This window comes from Artemia sp. Qi Xiang Cuo, chromosome 14 (assembly GCF_049724085.1).
Source record: "Artemia sp. Qi Xiang Cuo chromosome 14, ASM4972408v1, whole genome shotgun sequence".
In the NCBI taxonomy this organism is placed as follows: domain Eukaryota; kingdom Metazoa; phylum Arthropoda; class Branchiopoda; order Anostraca; family Artemiidae; genus Artemia; species Artemia sp. Qi Xiang Cuo.
In genome coordinates, this window is record NC_142807.1 from 19028400 (window position 1) to 19051603 (window position 23204).

Here is a 23204-nt window from a genome sequence, read left to right on the forward strand (position 1 = left end):
TCTTGTATTTAGAACTTGAGACGAATGACATCTTTCCTTTGGTCCCCATTGGGGATATTTTTTTAACGCAAAACGGCTCACGGATAGCGGATGAGGGAAAATCGCAAAAATATTCACACAGAAACGGTTTATTGCAGCCGTTGAGACGCAAAGATACTATGATATATTAAAAAAGTATATGAATAGGAATTCGCTAAATCAAATTCTAGAAGCCAAGAAAAATATTCAAAGGGCTAACAGGTAATAGCTTAGGCTAACTATGCCTTATGAAAAATATAAATCTTATATTCTTGGCTCATTTCCTTGTAAAAATCCCCCTAGGACTCGCCTATTAAAATTCTCTACTGAAAGGACAGAATCCTCACCTTGTTTGTCAAATATTGACGGAATAAGCTTGAAAACCATGTTTAGTTTCTCCTTTACTTGCAATTTATGCTTCTATAATGCTTTGAATTTAAGATAAAGGAAGCGATTTTCAACGGATCAGTAAAAATATTTCAACGCAGCCGTTGAACCATTGTGACGCAGAAACTTGTCGCAAGAAACGGAGGAAATTTTACCGATCACGTAAAAACGGCCGTTTTTGCGGGAAATGGCATCAGTGGCAGCCCAGGGCTTCTCATCCATTCTTCAAGAGCTGTATTGTTTTATTATGAATAGCAATATACATTACCAAGTGTTTGTTAATGCTCAGAAAGCCGCTGGCATAACTATTCCTCAGTTGGATGAATCATCTACTGCAAGATTGGTATACTGATATATATCGGTGAACAAAGCACTGAATAGATATAACTGTATCTTGACTGTTTCATCAATTACCAAAAATTCTTCAGACCTGGGCTCAGCCCCACGGACTCCCAACCAGTCCTCAGACATTTGAATTTACATTTTTACTCCAACTAGCGGAATTTTTTTTGCCACAATATCCCTGTTTGAGCAGCTGCAGTTGGTAGACCTAGTTTTCTCTGGAACTACTGGTCTTACTGCAGCTACGCGAGATAAAATTATTGACATGCAAACTTTAAAAGCTTTTGATGTAATGTTTCATAAAGCAAAAGAACTTTCCCGTGAGTGTAGCCTCCCTGAAGACCTTTTGCGAAATTTTCAGAATTCTGGTTCCTCATGAAAAAGACAAAGCGTGCACAGTAAGTAGCTTCCAGCTTACCTGATTTTGTAAAGGTGTCGACTTTGGGAAAAAGTCACCATGCTGAAGTAAAAGAACCAACTAAAGATGCTTTCAGAAGCGATTACTTTCTTATGATAGACAGATTGTGCTGTGAGTTTGAAAGCCGCTTCACGAATACTCTTTCACTGTTAGAGTCAATCTCTGCATTAGATCTTGATTCGTCGTACTTTCACAACACAATTCTGTTTGCCTTGCCAACATATCTTGTGAGAAGAAATATCGACTCTCTAGGCAATAGGCCAAAAGATCTCTTAGGACAATTTTGTGAGGGCAATGTTGATAGCATCTTCTGAAGTTTTGAAAATTATACAAATCTTCATTACTCTGCCTATCACAACGGCTTGTAATGAGATTCTTTTCTAAATTAATTCTGATTAAAACCTATTTAAGATCAACAATAGGTGATGAAAGGCTCAGTGATGTGATATTGGTGTTTAGTGAAAAAATATCGTGTGGAATCATTGGATTTCGAGGCTATGGTTGGTATTTTTGGAAAAATGAGACCTCGTTGATTCCCAGTTTTGCAATAAGACTGTGAATTACGTTCCAACTTAAGTTCTCTGTATTTATTAAAAACTTTTAAGTTGCTTCTTACTAGTAATAGTTGATTTTGGGATAGGCCTGAGCTAACCACAGTGAAGGAACTTTGCTCTTAAACAACTGTGAGCCGGCCACTTTGGGGGCCCACTTAGGTTGATTTGCCCCCCCCCCCTTATTTCAGAATGAAATGACGCCGCTGGTTACAACCATAAATGACGTCATACAAAGACAAAAAAGAATAATCTGTTAAATGTCCCTGGTTATAAAATCATGATAACGTCACTTATCTTGTCGTCAAAAACTGCAATAAATGAAATAAAAAAGTCGTGATCTCATCATAATGTTGTCTAAAAAGAATGTTCAGCTGCCAGATAAACAATAGAAGATCAATTGCTAAAATAAAAGATTAAGGTGCTTGTCTGTTATAGCGCGTAAGTTAAGTTCTTTATCTAAGTAGAACCTGTTTCTGTGACTAATCCTAATGGAATATCACAAAATATGATGAAAAAATAATACTTTAGAAGCAAATTTGGGCTATATATTTGCACATTGGGCGGAGAAGTATATCGGATCTGCATGCAAAATGTGTTAGGTACAATTATTCTGCATATTATGAAGTAAGTATTGTTTTCTAACTTTAGACTGGCCGAATACTTAATCCCCCCTTAATGTGCAAATATATAGCCCAAATTATATATTTTTTATCTATTCTGTCAGTTCTCTTTGTCTTGTCCCATGCTAAGCTGAAAGAAACTAACGAAGAAACCGGTTCTACTTAGCTTCTATATGCATAGGCTCTATTACTTTATAGCGAATTACTGAATTACTCCGAGTTATTCTTCATGCTAAAGTTTTTAGCACTTTTAACATATAATTCCAGTTCTTTTTAAAAGGCTCTTGTATTTCACGAGTTGTTCTTTAAAAAAATTGGGACGAACAGTCAAAGTTTAGTGTTAAGAGCAAGGTATTGAGGAGGGGGAGTCAATCGTTACTAAAGGAAAGATTTTTGAAGGAAGACATAGGAGACATGCCTTTTCCAACTGTAGAAGGCTGAATTTTTCTAAGCACCCCCCCCCCCAAAAAAAAAACCGTATAAAAATCCTGGATACGCCCTTGATAGGAGCTTTTACATCAAATATATTAATTTATCTACATGGAGCAATACCTTTTAACTGGAGTCAAGCGCAGCACTGGTCTTGCTTGGGGCTTTTTGCTTTTTGACCTAGAGTCATTCCTGTGGACAGGTTATATTGTCTAAATAAAAAACCCAACTCGGAATTCCAGTACCAAGGTTTTACTGCGAAATAAAGATTAGCATAGATGGAGATTACCTGGACTCTGTGAATAGGGAAAGTGGAAATTGCATAATCCTTACTATTCCAAAATCAGTATCATATAAGAAAAAAAAATTATTAACAAAGAATGTAAAATCATTCAGGCGGCTTGGTGCTGCGGTGAGTTGTTAGTAGTAGTAGTAGTTTTCTCTGTCTACAATTAGCCATGTCTTGATGCAACCTATGCAACCTACTGCAAAATACTTGATAACGTCAATTCAATTCCGTTGATTTTGAATTGAAGTTATCAAGTATTTTGCAGTAGGCTACATAGGTTGCATCAAGACATGGCTAATTGTAGACAGAGAAAAGCCAAGTCCAAGTAATTGAGAGGCAAATGTTTAAATAGCTGGGGCACGGGTAAATGGCGGGAGTATGCGTGACTCTCTTATTGTACATACTTGTTTGTTAGTTTTTGGAAAGGCATGCCTGCCTAGAGTCTCTTAGCATGCTGACCAAGAATTTAAAATTGACATAAGACCGTAACAACTAATTACATTACTTGGAGTATCTGTCTTGGCTTTTCTCTGTCTACAATTAGCCATGTCTTGATGCAACCTATGCAACCTACTGCAAAACACTTGATAACTTCAATTCAATATGGATAAGAAGCCAGACATGGCTTCTTACTAGTAATAGTTGATTTTGGGAGAGGCCTGTGCTAACCACTGTGAAGGAACTTTGCTCTTAAACAACTGTAAGCCAGCCACTTTGAGGGGCCCACAGAGGTTGCTTAGCCCCCCTTAGTTCAGAATGAAATGACGCCGCTGAATGAAAGAGGATTCATTCTATTGGACGCTTAAAGATATACTGCCCTTTTCTAGTGGCAAAAACAATCCTTCCAAAGAAATCAACATAGAAACAGTTGTCTTCGGTAATTTTGAGGGACTGTCCTTACTCTCGGCTGTTTGATATAACTCTAGAACCTGGAGTAGGTGTGATTGTACTCCTACTTTTTAACAGAGAATGACAGACACACAACGAGTATACAAAGTTGAAGCCCCATTCGTGCCACACATCAGCTGCCAAAAGGATGGGTCTGTTTCCCTAAGGTTTACTTTGAATTAAGAAAAAGCCAACTGCATCATACATTTCGCATATTAATTAGGCTTTATAAAATACTTTTCCGTTAGAACAGGTTTGCTCCTCCACTCAAGGCCGTACCCAGGATATTTTTTAGGAGGGGGTTTTACTCAAAGATTTATATCCATTTTTGTTACGTTTTTACGAGTCAAACAAACATTTAGGGGGGGGTTCATACCCCCACCCCCTCTGGGTACTGCCTTGCCTCCACTGGCTTATTATGTTTTGTCAAAACAATATTATCATATTGTTTGTTTTATTCTTTTGTCATCACATGTTTTAATGAAATACTAACAAAAAAATTTCATATTCAATGAAGGTCATTGACATTAAAAAAGTTCCTATATCCAAAACCTGAAATGTATATCAGACTTATAACCGGCAGGCTAAAGCAGCAGCCTTGAAGTATAATAAGAAAAATACACACTAAAACAAAGAATTATATCAGTCCTACATAGATTAACCATGAAGTTGGTCTTGTTGCTAGCTATCATTGGATTTGCTTGTGCCCGGTAAGAAACCTGGATTTTTTTTTATTTTAGATGAATTGTTCGTTTCCACAGTACCAGTAATTACGCTCTTCTCTAGGGATGGGCAAGGCCGTACCCAGGGGGTTTGACCCCCCCCCCCCCTAAATGTTGCCTGTCTCGTAAAACCTAACAAAAATGGATATAAACAAATTTTTTATGCGTTTTTTTAAGTTTTTTTTTGTGTAAAACCTCCCCAAAAAATCTTTGAGTACCGCCCCCCGCCCGAAAAAATCCTAGGTCCGGCCTTGGGGACGAAGCATTGCAGGCCAAACTGTTCTATAATTTATAGGTTTAGTTTGACATGAGCAGAGGATTTTTGTCATTCCTGCTCGACCAAAAAATCATGTTTCTGTGAACTTCTCAGAGATAAAGCTAAAACATTCCATAGGACAAATAGCCTAATACAAAATTATAATGAGCCCTAAATTTTGAGAAAATGTCTAGAATGATAATTGTGCACCGAGATTCCTTCTATGATGGAAATGAATAAGCAAAATACTCAGCAGCTTTCTAAACTTTGATGATCACTACCTTGACAATTACACCCCCCCCCCTAATGGACCAGATATACAAATGGGTTATGTGCAAAAATTTTGATAAAAAAATTATTAACATAATTCTTTCTTTATGATATACAGATAAGGGTACTTATGTATTATAGCGACCACGCTGTTGTTCCTGATCTGTTGTAAAACCGGTACTCTGTGTGCACTGGAAGATTATTAGCTTAGCCTGAGAGAGATAAACTACTATGCAGGTATGTTTTAATTAAATATTAAATATATAAGTTTGGTCATGTTAGGTATTTAATCTCACTCAGGCTAAGCTAATTATCTCCGAGTGCATATAGAGAAACCGGTTTTACAACATATCAAGAACAACAGTGTTGTTGCTATAATACATAAGTACCCAAGTTCAACAGTTTGTAGTGAATTTAGAAATTTTAATTAAACCTGTGTTTAAAGAAAGGTGAAAATAGTGAGTGGGGTAATTACAGAGGCATTAGCTTGGTTTCTGTTGGAAGTAAGTTACTGAGCATGATGATATCTATTAGACTAAGAAATGCAGGTGTAAATACATTTTTAAGAGAAATACAGTGTGTTTTCAACACTGTATAAAAATATAATTCAGTATGATCAATCCTTATCTGAACCATTATACAAAGCCGGACCAAGATCAGAGGTTTCCAACTTTTAGGTCAATGAATATGTCCCTTGAGCATCCAAAAATGTGTCCTTTTTAGCCAAATTATGTCCATATTTTGTCTATAATATGTCCATAACAGGTCCATCTTGAAATTTCGTTTTTTTGTGACTTGAAAGCTCCTTTCAAAGTGGTCAGTAAACATCGAATATAATGAAAACGAAAAAGATTCATTTAGTACATCCATACAGAATGAACTAGTGTGAAAGCACAAAAGTCATTAAAACATGTAAACAGTAAAAAAAAAAACTAGACGCGGAAGCTTAAGGCTCATCTTCCTACGAAATGAGATACATAAAAAAGTACTTTTTTATGCATCTTCCTACAAGATGCATAAAAAAGTACATTTTAATGGACAAGCTCCTTGGTTCTGTTGAACAATGCCGAAGTGTTGGACGAATATTTTTTAACAATATCGAAAGTATTGAACTTGGTTATCAAACACCTAAATATTTAATTTAGTATTTAATTTAATTTAGACTACTCATCATTTATAAAAAGTAACGCATTATCAAAGTTTTCTGTTTCATGTAAAACATTAAAACTAAGATGAAAACAATCAAATAAAATTTTTTTATTCAATATTTTGAATTCAATTTTAAATGCCAAAAATCAAAATATTTGTAATCTCTCTACTTCATAACTGTAAAAAATTTAGTCTTTTTCAAAATGAAAACTAGATAAATACAATCACCCCTGGAAAAAAATGATAATAAAACACAAAAAAAACGCTTCCGTTCAGGGGGAAAATACAGAAATTCCCAGTAGTCCGTTCACATTTCTGATTATTTCTAATGTTCGATACATTTCTGATTATGGTGGCTTCATATATCAGCTCATGGGTACTCTTGCAATGCAAGCAAAACTTGACGGCATATTTTTTTTTTTTTACCGAAAAAGCCCTTATTAAGTTGTTTTCTATAATTATACAAACTTTCTTGTTTACTAATAACTGCACTAATTACTAATAAACAAATACATATTTAGGATCACCATAAAAAGCTGATTGCTTGATTTAATGTTATAAAAAGTTAGGCTCTTATACTTTCGTTATTGACAAAGATCGTTATTTAATTACTATTCATTGCAATGAAGGGTATGAAGAATTTGATTTTTTTTTTTTTTTTTTTTTTTTTTTTTTTTTTATTGTTGCTTCCATCAAATCATGTAGGAAAATTATGTCTGGAAAACTATAAAGGGGTCACGCAGTCATAAATGAGAACTTATGTTTTCCTTATTAAGGGTTGAAATCGATTGGCAGGCAGCCGAAAATAGGGCAACACATATTTTTTCCATGGTTATTCCCTATTCTTTTCTCTTTCCTTTGGTTTCCTTATAATTACTTTGTAGTTCCAAATTTCCAGGGGCGCTATGGCCCCCCTGTCCCTCTGGTGGCACCCATGCAGGAGTCAAGCGATGTTGCAGAGCGCTAGGTAAGTTGGGTTGCCCTTCAATCAGGGGGGGTGACATCCCCAAAGGCATAGTTACTGGACCTTTCAACAATGCTGAACAAAACAGATGTCTACAAATTTTCATTGGATGCTGGTTTTCGGAAATGATAAGTGCGGGAGGGGGGGGGGGCCCAGATTGTCCTCAAATCACTTTTGACTCTCATGAAAGGCATTAAACTTCTATCAAATGAGCCCCATCTGAAGTTTATACGAACACCCGTGCCATAAAACCTTGTATACCCCAGGGACGTAACTTACAAGCCTTTTACCAGGGGTCTTAGGGTTTGTGTCATCGCTGATGGCATTATTATATGTTCTTTGGACCATTTTTGACAAAATGACTGTCTCAAAATTTCTGCTGTATGCATCTAGGGAAAAGAATAAATGGGTGGAGGGGATAACTGGTTTGCCTCTGGCCACTTCAGACTCATAAAAATGGCACTAGAACTTCTGATTTTCAATCCAGTGAGCCCCCTCCAAAGCTCATAAAACTCTTCCATAGAGCTCTTATATGTTATTAATGGGGAACTAGTATAATTCGTAGCCCTTGCTCTGAAAGTTGTTTTTTTTTTTGGGGGGGGGGAGCGTCATCCATAAAAAACATATGTACTGGACCTTACAAATATGCTGAACAAAATTGCAATCTCAAACTTTGGATGGGACATGTTGGGGAAAATGCTGGGCGGGGGAGGGGGGCTGTTCGCCCTCGAATAAATTATGATTCTTAGAAAAGGCATTGCAGCTTTTAATCTATAATCAAGTCACTTTTGGAGTTTTAACAACAACCCTTTCTACACGATGTGCCTTGGTCAAAAGTAAAAAAATAAATTGTAACCTTATCACTCTTTTATTCATAAAATGAAAAAATTAGTTTTTCTACTTAAAGTAAGGAGCAACATTAAAGCTTAAAACAAAAAGAAATTATTCCTTATACTAGAAGAGCTGTCCCTTCCTCAATTCCCCTCTCTTCACGCTAAAATCTTTTTAAGAACTTTAAAAAAAGGTTTTAATTCAATTACAAGGCGCTTGTGTTTCAAGAATCGTTCTTAAAAAATTACACAAAAGGTGGAACATTAGCGTAGAGAGAGGGGTATTGAGGTGGAAGTAGCCCAAGTCATATACGGAATAATTTCTGTTCGTTTTATGCTTTAATGTCACTCTTTACTTTCGGTAGAAAAGCCTTGTTTTTTTATTTATTTCTGATCATTTTTCAGATAATCCCAAGAAATCCACCCCTCTGTGGAAGATTTCCCCACAAAAAATTCCACTATATAAAGTTCCTCCCATGTAAAATTCTTCAAATAGCGACGAAGACCACACTGCCTTTCCATCATAAACAAATAAGTAGAACAACAGGGAAATTTGTATACAAGACAGTGGAACGCAACTTTAAATGAATATTTCGACCCTATATCCAAGGGCCGTCCTCAGCAAAACAGACGAAGAGAATAAAAACACTATAAAATAAACTTAGATTAAAATTCAATCATTAAAACTATTAAAAAAAAGTTTTAAAAACCCTAATATCATTACTTCAAGGAAGTTCAACCAGGACTGGTACTCCAAACGAAATGGACAGAGAACAGTTCATTCAGATGGAATTAAAATATTTACAGACAAGCTTTTAAAGCTAGTCCGCCTTCTTGGCAGCCAGCCTAGAAGGTCTGTTTTCAATAGGTTGAGTGGAGTTATTGACAGGTTTTTTAATATGATTAGTTAAATACTTTATAAAAAAATTTGTGTAAAGGGCATTAAGTAAAAATTCCCTACAATCACAATTTAAAGAAATATTATGATTTATTTTGATTTTAATTTAAATTGCCTCTTGAACAACCTGTTTTATGCCTAAATCATTTCTAATAAGGCAAGTTTCTTCAAAAAGCATTTTATGGTTAGGTTTATCATATATGTTACTGCTTAAAGCAGAATCAAAGGAAATATTTTTATTATTAGGATTTAAAGCTTTAGTTACGTCATCTTTGTGTTGTTGCAGGCGTTTTTATAAATTTTGATTGGTTCTAACAAAAAAAAAATTTCCACAGTCACATGGTATTTGATAAAACCCTCTCTGGCGAGTAACTGGGGTTATATCTTTACCAGAATTTAAGAAATTCATGATTTTAAAATTATTTGTAAATACGACATAAAAATTATTTTGTGTGCAAACTTTTTTAAACTTGTAGTGAGTATTGGAAAATATGGAAGGTAAATTATATTTGAGGGCTTGGCGGGAATTTCGCATTGTAAAAGACCCTTGATTTTACGGGAGTGTCTTGCCAATCTACGGCTAATTATATTGTTAATAAAGACTATAGGATAATTGTTTCCAAAAAGTATGTCTCTAATAAAACTTAGTTCATCTGTGATGTAAAATTCAGAGCAAATGTTTAGGGCACGGTCAACAAGAGATGTAACAACACCTCTTTTAGTTTGTGGGGGGTAATTGGGTTTAAAATGAAGATATCTGTTATTTTGTGTGGGTTTTCTGTAAATTGTAAAATCCAGCTTATCAATGTTGCGAATAATTAAAATATCCAGAAACTGAAATTTATTTGCATTTTCAATTTCTAAGGTAAATTGTAAATTTCGGTAATATGTATTAAGGTGATATAGAAAGCCCCTAAGTTCATTTTCACCATAATTCCAGAGAGATATTACATCATCCATATAACGCCCCCCAATATACATGTTTTAAAAAATATGAATTTAAGGCCCAATTTTCAAGGTGTTCTACATAAATGTTCGCTAATAACCCGGATAGCGGCACCCTCAAAGGGAGACCATTTTTGTGTTGATAAAAAGAAATACGGAACTGAAAATACATTGAATACTTATTACAAATTTTGACTAGGGACATTAAAACCTCACAATCTATTCCTCTTGTTTAATCTTCAATTAAATGATAGTTTTCTTCTATTTTATTTTTTAGTAACTGCTCAGATATTGCTACATCAATATTTGTGTACATAGAAACTATGTCAAAACTACTTACTATTGTATTTTCTGAAATGCTTGCACTTTTAGGTTTTTCTACTAAATCTACCGAATTACATATGTACGATTTTTGGGAATAAAGTAACGGTTTGAAGGCCGTACATAACCACTTTCCAATATTGGAAGCAGGGGCTTTCGTACATGCTACAATTGGCTTTAAGGGAATACCTTGTTTGTGTAATTTCGGTAAACCGTAAAACTTTGGGCAAAAGCTACCTCGGGAGAGAAATTTATAATACAATTGTAGGGGGATTTTGCCATTTTGTTTTAGATTCTTTGATTTGATTATAATTTTATTCTCAAACTTATCAGTATGGTCTTGAGTCATGGAAGTATATGTATTTGTGTCATTTAAGTGTGAATAAATTTTATTGTCGTAATCTAAGGTATCCATGACTACAAGTGAATTTCCCTTGTCTGCTTTAGTTATTATAATTGAAGAGTCTTTGCGAAGATTAGACAAAATTTTCATGTCGTGCGAAATTTCTGGTGTCAAATTAGTATGAGATGTAACTTTTTTTTGGCTGCCGTAAAATGTATTAATAAAACAAGACCTTACTTCATCTGGGTTAGAAATGGATGTGTAATGTTTGTGCAAAGAAGATTCTAAGAAGGAAACAATATCTGCCACAGGAACTTATTTTGGTGAAAATTAAAATTTTGGACATTTTTCAAGAGTTTGGATTTCCTTAAGTTCAAGGGCTCTAGGGGAGAGATTAACAATAGTAAGCCCTGGAGTAAACCTTGAGGTATAAACACGATGATTCATCGAAGATTCGTACCTCGGACATTCCAATTTCTTATAAAGACGTTCTCTAGACAAACGAAAATCGTGACTAAATAAATTCTTTTCCAATCGTACAACCTGAGAATAATCAACCGTGGACAGATTTTCGCACAATTTTTTTTTTTTTTCAAGAGATTTTCTTTCTGAGGAAATACTAATTCTTCCCGTAGAAAAATTCTTCCCGTAGAAATTCTTCCCGTAGAAAATCAGTCCCCAGAAGATCTCTTTCCCCCCTTAGAAAATGTCTGTATACTTCCCTATAACAAATACTATATTTAAACAATGGCAATTTTTACAACTTGCGGCCCTTCCTCTAGTGGTTCTGTAGGGTTATTTCATCGTCAAAATCATATTTATTATACCTTTCAACTATACTGAACAAATGTCAATCTAAATATTTTGATCAGACGACACTCAGGAAAAAAGGGCGTTGGACGGGGGCTAGTTGTCTTCCAATTTTTGGTTACTTAAAAAGAACACTAGATTTTTAATTTTCGTTTAACGAGCCGTCTTGCGATATTCTGGTACCATTGGTTTTGTACGGTCACCCCTGGAAAAAGTAACAACGACAAATAAACATGAATCCGTGATGCTTCTTCTGGCAAACACCGCAAAGTTTCATATTTTTACATATAGGAGCTTGGAACCTCTACAGTGGGGGTTCTCTGATACGCTGAATCTGATGGCGTGATTTCCGTTCAGATTCTTTGACTTTTAGGGGGTATTTTTCATCTTTTTCTAATATTTAGCAAATTTTTTCAGGGCCGTAGCCTTTGATGGGTAACATTAAACTTAACGAATATTATATATTTGGAATCAGCACAATCAGCTAATTCTTTTGGTACATCTATTGATATCAAAATTAATTCCAGATCATCAAGAATCCAATTTGTTTTCTTTTGTTAACTTTTGATTTTCAGTTAGATCTTATAATTTTTGTTTGAACGAGCCCTCTTACGATGTTCTAGTACCATTGGTTCGATACGATCACCCCTAGAAAAAGTAACAGCAACAAATAAACACGAATCCGTGATGCTTCTTCTGGCAAACACCACAAAATTTCATATTTTTATAGATAGGAGCTTGGAACCTCTACAGTGGGGGTCCTCTGATACGCTGAATCTGATGGCATGATTTTTATTAAGATTCTTTGACTTTTAGAGGGTATTTTTCACCTTTTTGAAAATTTGGCTAATTTCTTCAGGCCCGTGACCTTTGATGGGTAACACTAAACTTAATGAATATTATATATTTGGAATCAGCATAATCAGCTAATTCTTTTGGTACATCTATTGACATCGACATTATTTCAAGATCATCAAGAATCCAATTTGTTTTCTTTTGTTAACTTTTGATTTTCAATTAGTAACACTTGATAAATAGATAGATGTTTTTGCCTGACTATTGGAAGCCGGAAGCGATTGTTAACTAAAAAGTGCCTGCTTGCCTATTATCTTGACTGTAGCGTAAAAGCAAGGAGAAATAAAATCGTTTATAGATGAAAGAATTCAAACTTGTAAAGAATATAAAGAGAATTTGCAGATAGTTGTCTGCGGGAAAGAGCAAGCAACTCCCGAAAATACAGTATAAAACATAAAAAAAAATATTAGAAAGTAAGCTGTTAGGTAAATTTAGTGCTAGATAAGTATTTTTAGAACTAATTTGGTGAAAAATGACATTTTTATTACAGAAATATGTATTCAACAGGGAAATATTCTATTTTATGTCATAAATTTGCAAAATATGTCTCTTTTGCGTCCCAAATTTCTAAAATATGTCCCTTTTTTGCCCTAATATGTCATTGTGTCCCGGCACATAGGAATATATCCTTTGGACATCAAATATGTCCAGTTGGCAACCCTGACCGAGATGCAAGTGCTCCGGAGAATTTATAAACATAAGTGACATTAGATTTTTTCACGGGTAGACAAGTCAGATTTCTCTTGAACGTGAAACTTGGCTTCATCTTTGTAACACTAGATTTTAAAGTATCTAATTTTAAATTAATTTATTCCAATACATATATAAAAATCGGTAATTAGTAGTGCAATGTTATTATTAGATGTTTTAGGAATTAATTAAAAAAACTTTTTCCATAAAATAAGTTTTTCAAAGAAAAGTAAAGAACTCCATTAAACAAAAAATTAGCAAAAATAAAATAAAATAATCTACCAAGCGTGAAACTATTACAAATCAGCATCAATAAATAAATGAAATCCAAAACGAACGGAAATTACAATAAATAACTGAGTCAAACTCAAAATGAGCAGAAATTAACATAAGCTGGGCTCAAAACCCCTATGCCTTCCCAAGGCCAGAACATAATTTGCACTTTACTGAAAAAATATAAATGTTTTAACTTTTACAACTTTAATAAATCAAATAATATTAATATTTCGATTACTAAATATCAGTATATGTATATTAAATTGACAGTGCACATTCATTTGTATTTTTTTCAGTAAAGTGCAAATTATGTTCTGGCCTTGGGAAGGCAAAGGGGTTTTTGAGCCCAGCTTATGTTAAATTCTGCTCGTTTTGAGTTTGACTCGGTTATTTATTGTAATTTCTGTTCGTTTTGGGTTTCATTTATTTATCGATGCTAATTTGTGCTTGTATCACTCTTGGTAGATTATTTGATTTTATTTTTGCTCATTTTTTGTTTAATGGAGGAGTTCTTTACTTTTCTTTGAAAAAATTATTTTGTGGAATAAGTTTTTTTTTAATTAATTTCTGTTCGTTTTATATTGACATAGTCTTTTCAGATAAGAAGAAAATAGTACTTTAAATATTTTCGTTTTGTTAAGAATTTATAGTTTGACCTGCTATTTGTATGCTGGAGAAAAATTTTCAGCAATTTTTAACAACATACACCCTCTTAAAAATCTGGACACAAATAGTAGTGTTTAATTTAGTTTCCTCCCTCCTCTAGTTGACCTGAAATGGAAAATTTGATAACATTCGCAAAAAAATCTGTTTACTTTCTTTGATAGCTTGGATACACTTACGCTATTATGATTTGGTTAAATTTTAGGAGCAGAAGTAGCCCCGAAAGTTTCAACATAATACCCTCAGTCGTTCTGGGGATACTGCTGAGATGCCTTATAGGGAATTAGCATTAAAACAGTACATTTTGATTTAATCTTATGGCAACATTTAGTTTTTAAAGATTAACTGAAATGGGAGGGTGGGCGTGGGAGGGGAATTAGTTTCCCTCCAATCACTTTCGACTATTAAAAAGGGCATCAGCCCTTTCTATTTTCAATCGAATGAGCCCTTTTTGAAGTTCCTACGACAACTCCATCGATACAAAGTGCCCTGGTCTAAACAACAACAATAACAAAAAATAATACATTATACCCACATCGATCTTTACAAACAAAATGTCAGGCCTTCCAATCACTTTCGACTATTAAAAAGGGCACCAGGCCTTTCGATTTCCAATCAAATGAGCCCTTTTTGAGTTTCTACGACAACACTTCCTATAAACAACTTATATGCCCCCAGGGCATAAATTACAACACTGACCCTCAGGGCTGTGAGGGTGGTTGTCATACTCTAAGACCTAATTTCAAGAAATTTCAAGTACGTTAAACAAAATGGCTATCTCACAATTTTGATTGGATGTGTCTGGGAACATGGTGGGCGTGAGAGGGGCGTTAGTCTTTCTCCAATCATTTTCAACTATTCAAAAAAGGCACTAGCCCTTTCAATTTCCTATGAAAAGAGCCCTTTTGAAGTTTCTACGACAACGCTTTCAATAAAAACCTAATGTGCCCCCAGGGAATTTACATAATTTCCAGAACTTTCAACTACGTTGATCAAAATGGCTATCTCTAAACTTTGATTGAATGTGTTTTGGAAATTGTGGGCGTGAGAGGGGGGTTAATTACTCTCCACTCACTTTCGACTATTAAAAAGGGCAATTTAAATTTCCAATCAAATGAGCCCCTTTTGAAATTTCTACAATATCTTTCTATATAAATCTTATATGCCCCAGGGCATAACCACAGTTTATAGAATTATCCAGTAGGTTTATCGCAGATCATTTCTGGTCTTCATTCTCGGTATGAACAAAAAGCTCCTCCCACTTCTTTCTGCATTAGCGGGTTAGTCTGTTTCCGTCAATCAATGAGAAATGGTTACAAAGTGCATTATTCGTAATAGCGGGTTTCCACTTGTTTCGTGTCCAAGAGAAATCTGACTTGTCTACCTGTGAAAAGATCTAATGCCGCTTATGTTTCTATCTGCAAAAACGTTCTCTGGAGCACTCGCACCTTGGTCCGGGTTTTTATAATGGGTGAGATAGAGTATGATCATACTGCTAATTCTATAAACTGTGGGCATAACTTACAACCCTTGCTCTGAGGGCTCTGATGGGGTTATCATCCTAAAAGAGCTAATTTCCAGAACTTTCGACAACGTTGAACAAAATGGATATCTCAAAATTTTGATTGGATGTGTTTGGGGAAATGGTGGACATGAGAGGGGGGTTAGTTTGCCTTCAACCACTTTCGACTATTAAAAAGGCACTAACCCTTTCAATTTTCAATTGAATGAGCCCTTTTTGATGTTTTTACAACATCGCTTTCTATAAAAACCTTATATACTCCCAGGGCATAACTTACAACCCTTGCCCTGAGAGTTGTGGGGGGGTAAATCCTTAAAAACATAATTTCCAAAACTTTCAACAACGTTGAATAAAATGGCTATCTAAAAACTTTGATTGGATGTGTTTGGGGAAAAGGTGGGCGTGAGAAGGGAGGGGGGGGGGCAGTTGCCCTCAAATTACTTTCGACTATTAAAAAGGGCACTAGCTCTTTGAATTCCAATCGAATGAGCCTTTTTTCAATTTTCTACGACAAATATTTCTATGAAAACCTAACCTGCCCCAAGAATTTAACTTGTAACCCTTGCCCTGAAGACTGTGGGGGGAGTGTCCTTCACAAAGGTATACTTTTCCGGAATATAAACTGTGTGTAACCAAATAGTTGAGTCAATATTTTAATTGGATGGGGTTGTGAAAACGGTGGACGTGGAAGGGGTGTTAGTCGCCTTCCAATCACTTTCGAATATTAAAAAGGTCACTAGCTATTTTAACATCCAATCGAATGAGCCCTTTTTGAAGTTTCTACGACGACGCGTTCTATATAAACCTTATATGCCCCCAGGGCATAACTTACAACCCTTGCCCTGAGGGCTGTGGGAGAGCGTCCTCCTCAAAAACATAATTTCTATCTGGAAATCCAAAACACTGAACAAAATGGCTATTATATACCCCCAGGGCATAACTTATAACCTTTATCCTGAGGGCTGTGGGGGAGTTTCCTCCTCAAAAATATAATTTCTATCTGGAAATCCACAAAACTAAACAAAATGGCTATTTAAAAATTTTGATTGGATGTGTTTGGGGAAAAGGCAGGCGTGATAGGGGGGCTAGTTTCCCTCCAATCCCTTTCGACTATTAAAAAGGGCACTAGCCCTTTGAACTTCCAATCGAATAAGCCTTTTTTGAAGTTTCTACGACAACGCCTTCTATAAAAACCTTATATGCCCCCAGGGCATAACTTACAACCCTTGCCCTGAAGGCTCTGGGGGAGTTTCCTCCTCAAAAAAATAGTTTCTATCAAGAAATCAACTACACTGAACAAAATGGCTATCTCAAAATTTTGATTGGATGTGCTTGGGGGAATGATGGGCCTGGGGGGACTAGTTGCCCTCCATTCTCTTTTGACTATTAAAAAGAGCACTAGCTCTTTGAATTTCCAATAGAATGAGTCTTTTTTGAAGTTTCTACAACAACGCCTTCGGTAAAAACCTTATATGCCCCTAGGGCATAACTTACAACCCTTGCCCTGAAGGCTGTGGGGGGATGTCCTCCTCAAAAACATAATTTCTATCTGGAAATCAACTACGCTGAACAAAATGGCTATCTCAAAATAACTTAAAATCCTTGCCCCGAGGGTTGTGGGGGAGTTGGCACAATGTATCATTCCTCATTTTTTTCTTTTAGAGCAGGGCACTTAGTATCGAAGAAGTTGTATCTTTCCGAAGTTTTTACGACAACTTATTCGATACGAAGTGCCCTGTTCTAAAGGGAAAAAAAAATAATAAATGAAACATTGTGCCAACATCGTTCTAATATGCCCTCAGGGCATAACTTAAAACCCTTGCCCCGAGGGTTGTGGGGGAATGTCCTTCTCAAAAATATATTTTCTATCTGGAAATCAACTACGCAGAACAAAATAGCTATCTCAAAATTTTGATTGGAGTTGTTTGGGGGAATGATGGGCGTGGGGGGCTAGTTGCCCTCCAATCACTTTCGACTATTCAAAAGGGCACTAGCCCTTTGAATTTCCAATCGAATGAGCCTTTTGTGAAGTTTCCACGACAACGCCTTCTATAGAAACCTTATATGCCCCGAGGGCATATTTAACAACCCTTGCCCTGAAGGCTTTGGGGGTGTGCCCTCCTTAAAAACTTAATTTCTATCTGGAAATCAACTACGCTGAAAAAAGTTGCTATCTTAAAACTTTAATTGCGTGTTTTTCGGGACACGATGGGCGTGAAGGGGGTGTTAGTTGCCTTACAATCGTTTTTGACTATTGAAAAGGGCACAAGCCACTCCAATTTCCAATTGAATGAGCCCTTTTCGAAGTTTCGACGATAATTTCTTCGATACGAAGTGCCCTGCTCTAAAGGAAAAAAATAATAAATAATACATTGTGCCAACATCGTTCTTATATGCCCTCAGGGCATAACTTAAAACCCTTGCCCCGAGGGTTGTGGGGGAGTGTCCTCCTCAAAAACATATTTTCTATCTGAAAATTAACTACGCTAAACAAAATGGCTATCTCAAAATTTTGATTGAATATGTTTAGGGGAGTGATGGGCGTGGAGGGGGGCTAGTTGCCCTTCAATCACTTTAGACTATTAAAAAGGGCACTAGCCACTCCAATTTTTAATCGAATGAGCCCTTTTCGAAGTTTCTACGACAACTCCTTCGATACGAAGTGCCCGCGTATGGAGAAAAAAATAAAATAAATAATACATTGTGCCCACATCGTTCTGTACTTAGGCAGCGCTAGGCAGCGCTATCGCGCTGCCTATGATTACAAGTAGGTTTCGAAGTCTCGAGTTAGCTTCAAAGGCATTTTGAGAAAGTTTCTGCGAAAATACGCGTTCCAGGGTAATATACGCTGGACCACTGATGGCAGATTAAATGAGAGGAGCTGTTCGTACGCGCCGAGGACGTAGTAGCCAAAAATCACTCAGCTGTGATCTTACTGTTATATTATTTATATACAGTGGTGCTAAAGAAGGGGAGAGGATGTGTTGACCAAATTTTCACTCTTAAAGTAATTGTGAAACTACAGAGTTGATGATCGAAGTTGTTTTCATTGCTGCTTAGTCGTAGTAATAATTGACAAATACTCGCAGCATCAGACCCCTTCAGTTTTCAGTTCCATAGATTATGAACAGACGTTTTATTCTGCCGAAAGAAAATTTCAGGGAAGGTTCTACACTTGTATGCATACTAGATAAGTACATTAAAGTAATTATCGCTATGATCAAGAACAACATCGTGTGGTAATAGTAGAAATCAAAGTTAGTAGCTGGTTTGGTCTTGAACGAAGAGTTAAGCAGGGATATGTCCTAATGCTTTTTATATGAACCATTTTGATGGAATATGCCCTAACCAGAGGAATTGCATAGGGATAGTTTTTTGTACCCGTTTGACCGACCGTATGTGAAACAACACCCTGTACGAAAGTATGGTTATAATAATCTTTCTAGGATTATTACAAAAGAATGCTTGAGATGGCTAAGAAATGTTTTCAGATGATAATTAATTCGAAAACATTGGCAAATTATTAGATTTTAATTGGCCAATCTGCAAAACAAATTAATTTGCCGATCTTTGGCAAATTAATTGGCAAAGATTGTGCTTTTCGGCCATCCATCTGGAGCCAAACGAAAAGTAAGTCGTTCCCAATTGGGTGGGTAGAGGTCATAAGAAAGGATTAAAGGAAATTGACACTTCATCAGAGGGGGTAAAGGTTGGCAGTTTGGAGAAAAAGCGTAGGTTGGAAAAGAAGCGTGCACAGCTATGTTGGCCTTAGGTGGCTAGATGATAAAGTGAGTTGTTAGTAGTAGTAATTCTAAAATAGTTCTTTGATCAAATTTCAGAATTTTTTCTATTTTAACCCATGTACCTCCAAGTCGTGTTTTTAGTCTAGGGTTTATATCTGGCCCTATTAAGGGGGGGGGGGATTGAGAGTCATAATTGTCATGATAGTGACCATTATATTTGGAAATAGTACTTAATGAGGAGTATGGTGGAACTACTCTTTTGTTATTGTAGTAAGTAAGTAAGAAAGTTTTATTGCACTAAAAGCCCTAGGGCCATGGCAATACAAAACAAAAAGGATTTTTTCTTTTGAATAACAATCATTACATAAACATAACTATCAAATAGCACAAAGAGAATTCTCACATCACAAAAAAAAGAGAAACAAAAATTGCAAAAACCTACTTCTGTGCTCCATTGCCAACCTGAGATATCGTCCCAAATTTTTAATACTTGCAAAACAGTATTCTCTCATTAAATTCACTACCCATTTCTCATAAATCCCAGACTTTCCATATACTTAATCCCTCAACTCACTCAATTCTACAGACTCATACATCACATGACCCCCAATCTCATGCATACTTCCACACATCGGACCATCTATAGTGTTTCTTTTTTTAACAAGGGGTTTATTCTTAAACCAAAACATAACAAAAAATAAAGCAAAGCTTGGAAGCTTCACAAGCGGAACCTTGGCACATATTTATCTTTAGAATTCTGAGTTTACTTTTATGCTCGTGCACGGGTTGACGAGAAGTCTCAAGATCAAATCCAAAAGAACTTGGTGTTCACAGTTGTCTGGGCTTCAGGCGGCTTGGTGGTGTAACGAATTGTTAATAGTGCAAGTATTAGTGTTCAAATCTTAAAAGAGGATGTTAGTTGGTTGTTCGAAGGCTCTTCCTTTCGCAGTCCTTCCTTTTGAAAAAAAGAAACGATGCTCTCACAGTGCCATTCAAACACCTAGTTTATCTAATCTTATTTCATCTAAATCTTATTTTATGTAACTGGTTAGTGTCTATAACACCAACCATTAGAGAAAACCGTTTATTTCTATATATAAAACACCACAAGTGAACAATTTACCCAGAGCTGCGCTAGCTTAGATGGTTAGAGTACCCTACTCCCAATCATACCTGTCTGCGAAGAATTCTCAGAATACAGCTGCGTGACCATATCTCCAGCGCGGATCTACGTCGAATGTGCAATATTCAGAGAGATGTTGCGCTCACTATTAAAGAACGCCGTTTGAAATGGTTGGGCCATGTTTTACGGAAGCCGCAAGAATACTTGCCTCGCCAAATACTTCTAGTCGAGTCTATTAGCTCCTAGAAGAGACGTCAAGGAGGACAGAGGAAAAACTGGTGGAGCCTGGCCAAATCAGACCTTGAACCTATCGGGGGATTCAGAAAGTTCGGACACAGATGGTCAACTCAGTGGCTTGCTTTTGCAGAGCAGCTGGCAGAAGATCGCTCAACATGGTCCAAGAAGGTCTCCAAGATCATCGATGCCGGGCGAGGTGGAAAGGCGTGATTCCCACCACAAGTAACAAGTAAGTAAGTAACTCCCAATCATAGAGTCAAGGGTTCGAGTTCCACAAGTAGCTCCTTTCTCCTTCAGTAAAATGTAAACGCGTATATATATGTACGTAAACGCGTAAACGTGTAAATGTAATACGCGTAAATGTAAACGCGTATATATAACAGTAAATATGGTCTCTTTAAAATAAAAGCTGCATTTGTGAAAAAATATGTGATAGAATGTGATATTTTTCCTATCGGTATGTGAAGAATGTGCTCCATAAACTGATATGTAAATAATGTTTTAAAGCTAGGGATGGGGATCTTTTCTCTTCACAAACGAGTACTTCCAAAGTTTAAGTTCTTTTTAGTTCTACTCTATTTTGTCTCCTGGCTGGGGATCGAATTGAAACTATAAATATATATATATATTTATATATATATATATATATATATATATATATATATATATATATATATATATATATATCTTTCGGCTTGAATTGTTCGTCATAATCAATAAATTTGTAATTAGTATTTGGGAATGTGGTGATACAACACTGTCTCTTCCATCCACTACCAGCCAAGCTTCTTGGGCTTAGTAACCACTTTACGTTTGTAATAGTTTTTTTTTTAGTATTAATAAAATGATTGATTGGTGATTAATTGACTGATCCCTAAAAAGCGAAAATCTTAGAGCAATCAATTGCTGTGCATATAAAAGTATGTAATCCGAACCTAAGAACTGATCAAAATTACGAGCAATGAGAATGTGACAGCGATGTAGTGTTGCAAAAAAAAAATCTGGTAAAAATATAGATTGAAAATAAAATCACAAAGAAAAATAAGTATATAAATGCATGAGCACAACTGTATACCTGGTATAAAATGCAGAAATGCCTGAAGGGCTTGTACAAAGTGAAAAAACAATCATGAAAACAATCCAGCACACTCGTATTAAAGCTTCACAAATCTAAACTTAAGACAGCTTTTGGGCTGAATACTCCAATGTCTGTCATCTAATCTCTTTTTGCGAATTCTCTACCATCTATTTTGTTGAACATTTGAGAGTCTGGCTTCATGATTGTTACTACACAATCACTTCAAAATTTTCACAGCATTAAGCCAGGCAGGACTAACAGTCAGACAGAAGATTCCTTCCCACCCTAGTCTGATTGAAGCTTCTACTTCTGTCGTCACCGAAGAATCCGCAAAGAAATTTAAGGGGGGGGGGGGTAAAACTTTTCCCTTGCTCCTTTCAGGCTATATAATTATTGCAGAGATAGTCTTTAACCATCCTGAGGACACGTATAGTTCTCCTTAGCTGCTGTTTCATAAAGGACACATTGGTTCAAAAAAGCCCTTTGTTCAAAAACTCCCTGCAGCTTCATTTCTAAGATTATCCCTAACGAATTTCTCTTTAAAGATTTATCATATTTTATTTCAAATTTATTATTCATTATTGTGTACCGCATTTGTCTATGCTCGTCACCATCACCTCGAGTGCTCTTAATTTTGACTTGGTTGGGATCCTTTCCATCCCATATAAAATTCTTTCTGATGGTCCAATCTTTAAAAAGACAACAGGTTTAGTATGAATTAATAGATAATTAACTACAAAACCGACAATCTAAAAATATTTTAGAATCAGAAATAATGTGTCTCTTCTGTACTACAACAGTGAGAAATCAGACGAAACTTGCACACCTAAAGAGTGATTTTGACGTTCTCTTTATTTCAGACCAAAACCAGACCCTGTGCCTGAAGATGCTGCAGCAGAGCCAGCATCATTGCAGCAACAGTCAGCTGTTCCAAAAGGGCCAGGAGGAAAACGAAAAATTACCAGCTTCTTGAGACCAGGAGCTGCAGCTACAGCGGTCGGAAAAGCCGAAGAGCCTCACGTGCTCGTTGCAAAACACTTGAAAACTGAAGAGCATCACAACCATGATGTGGATCACGCAACTACTTCCAATGAGGCCGTCAACCAACCAGGTTCAAGTGATGTGATAAACAAAAAGTCTACCAATGTTGAAGAAGCACAAGCAGAACCCGTATCCTTGCAACAACAGCCAGCTGTTTCTAAAGGGCCTGGAGGAAAACGAAAGGTTACTAGCTTTTTGAGACCAGGAGCTGCAGTAAAGGCTGCTGAAAAACCAGAAGAGCCTCACATTCATGACGAAAAACAACCGGAAAATGAAGAGCATCGAACCCATGATGAGAATCAAGCAGCAGCTACCAGTGTTGTTGCGATCCAAGCAGCTTCACGTGATGCAATTGAGAAAAGTTCTGCAAATGCTGAAGAGGCTCAAGCAGAGCCCGCATCACTAGTTCCACAAGCACCAGCAAAAAAAATAGGTGGAAAAAGAAAGATTACTTCGTTTGCAAGGCCATCTACTGCTTGAATCTGTTGTTAAATTTAACTGAATAAAACTATTTTGTTATCTA

The 23204-nt window shown here is 36.1% G+C and overlaps 1 protein-coding gene across 1 annotated transcript; it reads left to right on the top strand.

Annotated features, from left to right (window-relative positions):
• Positions 1 to 4531: 4531 nt before the first annotated feature.
• On the top strand, positions 4532 to 23204 carry LOC148944235 (uncharacterized). The gene is made up of 2 exons (XM_089099727.1): positions 4532 to 4655; positions 22501 to 23204. Exons 1-2 carry the CDS (start codon positions 4609 to 4611, stop codon positions 23159 to 23161), a joined length of 708 nt encoding a protein of 235 aa, XP_088955853.1. The 5' UTR covers positions 4532 to 4608; the 3' UTR covers positions 23162 to 23204.